Consider the following 10,100-nt stretch of genomic DNA (forward strand, 5'->3'; position numbering starts at 1 on the left):
ATAAGAATTTAATTGTATCATCAACTAGTTATATTAATTACTTTAAAAGAAAAAATAACTAGATATAAAACTCGCCAATTATATATCTTTCTTATTAATTAATCTATTCAATTAATAAAGTTTTAATGATAAAAAAAAACTTTGTACCTTAATTATAGATTGAAATTTTATTATAAGGTATCAATATTTTTGTTACATCTTTAATTTGAGGATAATACAACCCTTTAATTGTTAACAACATCAAAGTATTAATTGGGGTTGTGTAAATAAAAAAGAACCAATAAGTTATTATTTAGAAATGTTACGTAGGTTAGAACAAAATAAATATTATCACACATATTATTTAGATTACAGTGAAAGTTAGGGTTCTTTAATTTTAATTCAATATTAATATTATTCTTAAAAATACTTGTTTCATAATTAAAAAGGGTAATCGAATTATTCATTGAAAAAATATACAAAGTATAAAATTAATTATTGATAGATTAATTAATTAAGTTGTCGTAGAATTTAAATGGTGTTTTATAAAAGATATTTTTCCAATTAACTTTTTAGTAAAAAAAATTCTACATAAACAAGTGAAATGTCATTACTTCATTACTTGAGCTTCATCGACCTGCCTCGTGATTCAGACCTGTTGATTGTAGGAATATCAAAAATTCACTTTAATTACAACTTCACAATTATGTTTTAATTAATTAGTAAACTATCAATGATAGAAATATATTACTTAAATAGTCTGATGGAAAATATTTTATGTTGGAAACATACAACAAAAAGTCAATATGATAAAAGCACACGCTGTTACTCCCACGATTGCCGGCACGCTACTGAGGATTCGAGGCCACCCTGCGTTTTGTTCCAGCTTCCAGATAGACCTAGACCTCCCCCATACGATATCTCGACTGTCATTTATTCACCTACTCCAGTCAATAAAATAAAATTGTAATTAATCTTTTAATGAAATATGATCTACTTCCGTATAATATATATAACATTTAAAAAAATATTTAATAATAAACTACTTTCAAATTTACTTGAAAACATTAATCTATGGTGGCGTTCTTCTATCACTTTTCAGTTAAATTATACGATTTTATTTCATTTCTTTAAGCTCAATTGATTATTAGTACATATCACATGTGTATACTGTGAGAGAATTCATTAAAATATTTGAAAGAAAAATTTTCATTAATAGTAGCAAAAAAAAAAAATATTGTTTTTTTATTAATTTATGAATTATTAATTATATGCGTAGATTAAATTAATATTTGTATCTTTAACTACTTTAGATCATGATAATCGATTTTATAATTGAAAATGCTTCGTCGTAGTTTCATTATTATCTATCCACAAAACGGATAGAAAATAATTTCTTTGAGCTTTAAAATATTAAAACGACGTATTTGCGTACCTCCAATGATACATGATAATGAGTATAATCTCTTTACTAATTAATTATTTATTTACATTTACATTACATAAATAAGTATTAAGGTTTTGCATTAATTTATAAATGGAAATCAATTAATAACAAAATTACTGAAATAATGAATCTCTCTTTATTATTATTTATTTTACGCGCATGAGCATTAGCATACTTACATTCGTTTTAATAATACTTCCGTATCGATTCAATGCTTTTAAAAAAATGACTGTTTTATTATTTATATAAAAGTTAATAATGTAAAATTATATGTTTCGTATTTATGTCAGAAAGACGATAAATAATTCAATGAATGTAATAAAAAATATATTTTATTATGTCTAATGTGTTTAATAGAACATTTTATGTGAAGTCAAACTTGGATCTTTAACTCGGATGATCTAAGTTTAGTCCTTTTATGTTATTATTTCGACAGGAAATTACTTGGTTGATAATATAGATACTGTGTAGTTTGTATGAAGATAATACGGTGATTCAGATTTCTCTTTTTTTTTTTTTTTAAATATACCGTTTCGATTGAATAAATTTTGAAAAATAAACTCTAAAGTTAATTTAAATGGATTATAAAAAAATATGATGGCCGTTGATAGATGTTATTGAATAATCGCAATATTTTAACTACCGGTACTTTATCTATTGAAAAAATTCGTTCATGGTTTGGTCATCATAAATGTAGACACCACAAAATGAATGCATGAAAATTCTATTCAACAGTTTTTTGTATAAAAAAAATTTGTTTTTTATATGTTAACCTAAAGCTTAAGTATTTAAAAGTGAATTTAGTTGGATTTTATGATGAAAGAGTCTTTTTTTTAAAGAAATTTTAATTCTGATTAAAATTAATGACAAAGTATTCGAATAATTAAATTTTCAACAACTCTAGTTAGTTACGTAGAAAATAAAATTATCATAGTTACGTGAAAGTCTAAAATGAAGCTTTCTAAAGAATAAAAAAAATTTGATTAAAAAAAATGTATAAATATGTTGATGTCCGTATGTATGTGTGTGTGTGTGTTATAAACAGAAAGCAATTTTTTTGTGTCGATTTCCTTTGAATAAATGATGTCTATAGATGTCAATTTGTACACAGGGTTTTGTTCTAGGGTGCGAAAAGTGTGTACCAATATAACCTAAAGATTTATCATTAATCAATAACAGTTTTTACTGGTAATTAACAGAACTTTGTTAGTAATTTAAAAATGTGAAAAAGTTAGTCTATAACTTTCAATAAATAAACTATAAAGTTCGAATTTCTAAAGTGCAATCGTCGTGTTGTTACAAAACTCATAACTAGTCAAATTCCAAGCAGAATTGATGGAACGATTTTTCAATAAAAAGTCAACAATGGACTTTTTTCATTTTGTTAAGCAATGGGATTTCGACTATCGCCATCACTAGAACAAATTTCCTGCAAAAGTTTATGATAAAATAATGGCGTGAATTTCTGTTTCGTTGTAAATTAATTAAGTAAATACCTTTCTTAAGTAATATATGGAAGAACTTAAAATTAGTTTACATTTAAAAGTTTTGAAATTATTTGTTTTGACAAACATATGCACTTTAAGTTTACTTACTATGTTTCTCATAAACTATTTGCGTATATGACTGAATGTCAAAGTGAAACTGATAAGAGATATGAATTTCAATTGGTGGTGTATCATGTTTAAGTAAAAATGACTGCCATAATAATCTTTGGCAAATAATTAACCATGAACAGTTATTCAAGTACTCTTTACACTGAAATTTATTTAATAGGAATAATATGAGGTATGCAGATTTTATTGAATTTATTTGTAAAATGCGAAACTTCTCTAAAAAATTTTTTTTTCTCTGTGCAGAAATTTTATTTCAGCTTTTCAACTTTAATTAGATCCTATTAATACATTGAAGTCGATTAAATCAATGGAATATATTGATGAATGAGGTAAATAGAACTGATTGGATATCGTATGTTGAATAGTTGATTCAATTAAAAAAAATATTCATTATTTTCAGGTAATTAATTTTTTAATCTCTAGAAAATACTTCACATGATTAATTATCGAAAATATTAAAAAGCTAAATGTAATGGGAAAGTAATGTATTTCTATTTGGTACAATAACTGGAAAATTTATTTAAACAATTGCTAAAGTTATATTGAAAGAATGAATTTCGAATTAAATATGACTGTTGAGTCTGTTTGTGTTACAATAAAATGAAATAATAATAAATTAATAACAAATCTTAAAATCAATACTTAAACATAAAGAAATTATGAACAAATCAAATTAATTTAATTTTAACTGGTATAAAATATTTTATTCGAAATTATCCATTAAAGTTGGATAAATTATGCAGTTATTTTATCCCATTAAATTCAAATTTAATTAAATTTTTATTGTATGCATAATGATATGTAATTAGCTTATTATTTTTTCGATGTACAGATATGAAACTAAAATCACACAATATCTTCATCATTGGATTGAATTGAATTCAATCTGGTTTATTTGATGGCAGATAACTTTCACAGAATTTAACATGACAGATGTCGCGGTATTTAGTTAGATCTATCTATTTTTTTGTAAACATACAAAGTTAAGTTCAATTGGATTTGATAACTCTGTAGAATACACTATCTCATTTGATTAGTTCACATTAAACTAGAGAATTTAACTACAATATAACTTTAGCTCAATTACCAGAGATTAAATCATTCGAAATACATACTATTAAGGTAATTCTCATGGATAAAATAATAAAAAATTAATAGATATATTTTTTACAATATGACATGATAAATTATATTTTAGTGTTATTCACTACTAAATGTGTAATTCAGTGTTAATGACTGAAAGAAACATTTTTTGCTTGACGAAAAAAAATCTGGAAAATTTATTGCAATTTGTACGTAAAGTTTACCCAGTATGGGAGTAAAATACAAGAAAAGGCTTTACTACCCTGTATAAAATAAAGGAAAAACAGACTTTCAGTAAAAGGACGAAGAGAATCGTCCTTCTACCTGCAACATCTGTTTTAAATTTTTCTCCCTCACGTCTTAATGTTCAAATGGCCATAACTGCAAATTTTTACAGTAAAACTTCCACTATAATAATAGAATATTTTTCTGTTACATTTCAACTGTACTTCAAGCTCGTATTAAAAATTATTTATTTATTTTTCATAAATATATTCATAATTGCAGATATTATTTGACAGCAAATATATCTTATTGAAGACAATATGCGTGGCAACGTTGCATGCTTCGTCAGCTGATGTTTACTCTGGGTGACAGCTGATGCATTGATCCTGGATCCAACCAGGATACTAAATAAAAAATTCTTTTATTATCCTTTGAATCTCTGGCTCTTCAATGTCGTTTAAAAATGAGCTTAAAGTCCATTAATTATACAAGTATCTAAAAAATGGAATGAATTTTTTTTATTTAAAAGGAAATCATGTCAGCTGTTATTATATTCTTTCAATGTCATCATAACCACGTGATCATCCACACTGTTGCCAGTTTTAAATTCGTCGAGGGAGGTTGCTGTAAGTTTGGAAAATGTGAAAAAGATATTTTGAAACATAAAATTTATTTCTTATATTCATTAAATATTCTTGATTTATAAGTGATTTTCCGATTAATGTTATTAAAATAATCCAGTAATAGTTTTCTTTATTATTCAATGTCTAGACATTGAATTATTTCAAAATATTATTATTTAATATCATTGTACTTTATACAATACATATTAAATGATCTGATGTAGTAATATTTAAATTTATAATACAAACTATATATTATTCTTGTCCACAAAAAGTACCATGCAGACAGTTTGTATAGCCCTGCTCTGACAAATTTAGGGTAGAATTTGCTTATTTCATTATTTTCACTGCCCTAAGGTATACAATTTCTCTATGAACATGATAAATAATAGGGTTGTAATAAAATTCATTTACTTATTATATTCATTATAATGTAATTTAATAAATATTTTTTAGGTAATTCGGGAAGTCTAATGTGGTAAATAAAAAATTAATTATGAAAAAACTGAAATAAATTTCAAGCAATCAATTTGGCTGTAAAAAGAATATTTTTCCGAAAAAAATCAATAATGGATGTTGGAGTGGATTATCATCTATTTCAAATAATTCATGTACATTACAAAATTTCAATTGTTGTTAATCTGAATTAGTCATCAACTCTAAATTGTGACTCTCTACAGTTTCTGTAAGTAGTATTATCTTTTTCTAGAATTTCATGCCCACTCTATAATGTGAGCATTAACGTCGAAGTAACACCAGAATAACAGTTAATACCTTAGGATGCTTAGAACCTAGTATAGGTAGAAAGTCTAGTAGCCAGAAGCAGACATCATAGATGCAGTTAGTGCTGCGCAGTGTGTCTCGTTGTGTCTGAGCGTGCAGATTCAAAATCATCGTAAATCCAACTAGATTCTAGTTACTAAATACATACATACATTAGCAGAAGTGATTCGTACATACACGTGAAGATAAAATGGCGGACGGAGTACGAACATTTGAACTTCAACTTAATAAATTATCTGGTATTTATGCACCAGGAGAAACATTACGGGCCAGAATTTTTTTAGATCTTTACAAACCAAAATGTATTAAAGGTAAGTGACATGGCGTCAAGTTATGTTTTTTGTTATTAAAGTAGTAATAATTAGTAAATAGTTTTATGATAAAGATAGAGTAAATTTATCCATTAATTGAGTCAGAGAATGATATATGGTTTTATTATTTTTAGATATTATTTAAGTTTATATTTCAAGGCCAAAATTGAAAAATTGTATTATTGTATAGTTTGATATCTTGGAAAAAAGCAAGGTGATGATTTCTACGGGAATTTTTTGTATTAATGGTTGTATTTTAAATTATAACTAAGCATTGTACAGAAAAACTTGAAGAGAGATAATTTTTTCGGTGATATTTTTAGAAAAAATACATATGTTAGATTTTTTGGAGAAGTTTATCAAACTAAAACAAATAAGTGAAATTAGATAATTAGTCACCTTGAACTAATTTTATTCAAGTTAGCTAATTATCATTAAAAAAATAAAATGATACATATATATGATTAAAAATGGTGATAATGTAATCAATTATCAATGAAATATATGAGAATGAGACAAAGAATATTTTGGACAATAATTACGACGTAGATGATGATATTGATCGGAAGTAAAAATTTTCTCCATCATAATTTATTGGACGATAACTTTCTAAAAAAAAAAAAAGAAACTCAGTCAAATTTGAAAAAGTTTGTTCTCAATGTGAGCCAATAACTTTTCACTGAAATGTGAAAGAAAAGTCTAATAAAAAAAACGAGGAAAAATGAGTGGAGTTTTTTTATTATCAACTTGAAAGGATCAGACAATGTCAATCACAGTTTAGTTTACTAATTGATTTTTATTTTCTTTTTTATCATGAATTTGTTATTTCTATAAAAAAAATTTAAATAATCAAAATTTACTATAAAATGCTATAAGCTTATATTAATCAAATATTATCATTAAATTAAATAATAAAAATAATTGTAAACGAGACATTATTAAATAATTATTTTAATCATGATTGTTACAGCTCTCAGAGTATTAATAAAAGGAATATGCAATGTTAATGATAGGCCAAAAACTACACGAGGACTAAGTGAATCTGTGTTAGCTGAAGAAATATATTTCGACAGCAATGTACTTATTTGTGGTGGAGATGGTAAGTTGAATACAATATTTTAGGCCATCTTTTGAAAGAGGGAAAAACCTCTAATGATCGAAACATATGTTCTATACCTTAATATTTCCTGTTGAATAAGAACAGAAATGTATTTTCCTACAAAATTTTCTTTTGTGTTTATTAATTAGACTGTGAAATCATCAATAGAAAATGAATGGTAGAATGTATTATTTCTCAATAATCAATATAATATTTATCAAGATACAGCTGCTAATTAATTCAAATTTTTTTTAAATGTTTTCATTGTTTAATTATTTTTCCAACAGAAGAAATTACGATTCCGATTGGTGAAAATTACTACCTATTGAGTTATGAATTGCCTGAAAATGTTCCAACTAGTTTTAGCCATAAATTCGCATCAGTCAGATACATCATAAAAGCTGTATTGGAAGACCTTGAGAAATCCACCCATGAAGCTCATGCTTATCTCCGTATTGACGCTCCTTTGAAATTAGAAGATTTAAATCTGGTATGCATAAAGTTGTGAATTACTTAATTTTATAATTAATTCTGAGTAATGTTAAATTTTTCAAACTTACCATTATGTACAATTTACAGACTCCTATAGATGATACTGATGCAAGAAATGTTAGCAAATTTTTGCCATGTTTCATAAATGGCTACGTACGATTCCGTTTCCGACTTCCACAGAATGGATTTAATTGCCACGGAAAGATACCTCTGAAGATAAATTATATTAACAAATCCAGAACAGTAGATATTAAGAAGATGACATGCTCTTTGATTCAAGTAAGTATTAGAAAAATATTTAGATAATTAATTTTCAACTGTAAGCAGAAATATTTGATTCAAATAATTATTTGTCCAAATGTATAATCGATCATTTGGTATAGATTTAGAAATAATTATGTCAATGTGCTTTTTAGTAATCAAAAAAATTTTTTTTTCATTCCTTTATTAGTACATAACATTCCACAGTAGTGCACCATTTCACAACAAACGAACTAAAAAAAGAGTCGTTGAGACTGTAACACAAACAGGCGCATTTCCAAAGGAATATGAAGGAACAATGGAGTTAAAAGTACCTGATGTACCAGTCTCTTTTTTTAAATATTGCAAATATATTGACGTTGATTATCAGCTACATGTCACTGTTTCATTTAATGGATGGTAAATAATATATGAATAGTATTTGTTTTATTATTTAAATATGACGTTGTTTTAAAGGACGATTTTTTAATTATTTATATTTATATTTCAGTAATTTTAAACTAAAGAAAATATACGACGTTGTCATCGCATCGAGCCTCCGAGAATTTTACGATTCAAAATTTTTCTTTATTGAAGATAAAAATACAGTTTATGCATCAGCCAAATCATCTAATCAAATTTCTACACACCGCAGTCGGAAGCCGGATGTCATTGACAATTCCCATGTAGCTGAATGTAAGCAGGATACTGATGTAACAAAATGATTGATTATTTATTTTTTACTTGTAAACACAATTTTACAGTTCCCCCATCATATGATTCAATTGTGTCCGATCATCATGGAATTAATCACGATGATTATGAAGGAAGCCAAAATTATCATGTCGATGGTGGTCATCATCATCTAGATAATGATAATCACCATCATGTAGATAATAGTAATCATCATCATGTAGATAATAGTAATTATCATCATGTAGATAGTTATCATGGTTGTCATGATGGTGGTTATAGTGGTGGCTACGATGGTGGTTATGATGGTGGTGACGATGGTGGATATGATGGTGGAGACTGAAAAAAATATATATCAATCTCTGTATATATTTGCATACGTTTTACCACAGTAGGCAAATTCAATTTTTTTTTATCTTCATGTAAACGAGACGTGTGAATTTATGGTTAATTTTTCGACAATATTTGAGAAACAATTATTGTTTGATCAAAGTAAACTCAATTGATGTGCCAATTTTAATATATGTATTGTTTTTATCAAATATTCTTTTTCATTAATTCACTATGGTGTTCTTGTATATTAATCGATTTTATGGAGTTTGAAAACAATCATGCGTGTTATTTTGTGTTTGAATTTTTCAATGCATCAAGTAATAAATCGCTTTTTCTTTTTGATGGAACATCCTTGTTTTTATTTGCAAATAATCATAATTATTGACTTCATGATTATCCAGTTAAATAATCCTAAAGGTATTATAAAATAATTTTCTTGGTACTTACAATATTTTTTTGATATTGAATTAGTTTTAACAAAATTTTTATTCAAATTGTGTACAATAATATTATTATAATAGACTAGAAACTTAACATTATTCTACAAAAATATGATTTTAATTTTTCAGATAATTATATTCCAATACAGTTTTAGACCATTGAATTCTTCAATTTCAATTTCGTTGCTAAAAAATAATTCAACCAAAAAGTATCATTACCGACCGTAAAGAAGTTTAATGTACCGGCAGTTAAATTCTATTTTACCTTAGTTGAACAAAGCAGTTATTTACCGACAAAAGGTAAATGAAAGCAATCTTCCAACGGTCGGACAGAAAGAGACGACAATTGTTCAGTATCTGTTGACTTTAGATAAAAAAATTTCAATTTTCACTGATCTCCCTTTTCTCTGAATCCGGTACTATTTCGACGAATGTTCATTCAGAAAGTATTAGCTCCGATAGATGATAATTATGTGAAAAAATTATGTTTATCCACTTTACTGGTAAACTGTAACAACGAGAAAGTGAACAAGTAGTATCCACGAAATGACAGAAGTAAGCTGTAGCGCTGATGTTGAAAAAAAAAGTTTAATTTAGTCAAGTACCAAATCAAAATTCATGTGAGTAAGAACAATATTATTGAGTCAGTCAATTTTTTTTATTAAATATACATGTATGCAAACAAAAAATGATATTTCAATTAAAATTAATGAAGAGTTGATAATTTTATTTTTTA

General features: G+C 26.0%; 1 protein-coding gene across 3 annotated transcripts; it reads left to right on the forward strand.

The window, feature by feature from the left end:
• The first annotated feature begins 5,639 nt into the window (after positions 1-5,639).
• LOC118073256 (arrestin domain-containing protein 1-like) lies at positions 5,640-9,094 on the forward strand. 3 transcript variants are annotated; one of them, XM_035093648.1, is made up of 8 exons: positions 5,640-5,658; positions 5,753-6,067; positions 7,038-7,166; positions 7,454-7,656; positions 7,746-7,937; positions 8,110-8,318; positions 8,410-8,594; positions 8,663-9,094. In XM_035093648.1, the coding sequence occupies exons 2-8, from the start codon at positions 5,947-5,949 to the stop codon at positions 8,932-8,934; spliced, it is 1,311 nt and encodes a 436-aa protein (XP_034949539.1). In that variant the 5' UTR covers positions 5,640-5,658; positions 5,753-5,946; the 3' UTR covers positions 8,935-9,094. The 3 variants fall into 3 exon arrangements, with proteins under 3 accessions (XP_034949539.1, XP_034949538.1, XP_034949540.1); XM_035093647.1 differs by lacking the exon at positions 5,640-5,658 and having other exon boundaries at positions 5,723-6,067; XM_035093649.1 differs by lacking the exon at positions 5,640-5,658 and having other exon boundaries at positions 5,723-6,067; positions 7,457-7,656.
• The last annotated feature ends 1,006 nt before the right edge of the window (positions 9,095-10,100 follow it).

The sequence above is a fragment of the Chelonus insularis genome, unplaced genomic scaffold (genome assembly GCF_013357705.1).
Source record: "Chelonus insularis isolate UGA/USDA-ARS -01 unplaced genomic scaffold, ASM1335770v1 scaffold_277_pilon, whole genome shotgun sequence".
NCBI lineage: Eukaryota > Metazoa > Arthropoda > Insecta > Hymenoptera > Braconidae > Chelonus > Chelonus insularis.

Excerpts from the sequence above, each read along its gene's own strand:
- LOC118073256 (XM_035093648.1), top strand. The coding sequence starts at position 5,947 with ATGGCGGACGGAGTACGAACATTTGAACTTCAACTTAATAAATTATCT. Across the intron at positions 7,167-7,453 it reads ACTTATTTGTGGTGGAGATG|AAGAAATTACGATTCCGATT; the intron begins GTAAGTTGAATA and ends TTTTTCCAACAG. Across the intron at positions 8,319-8,409 it reads ACTGTTTCATTTAATGGATG|TAATTTTAAACTAAAGAAAA; the intron begins GTAAATAATATA and ends TTTATATTTCAG.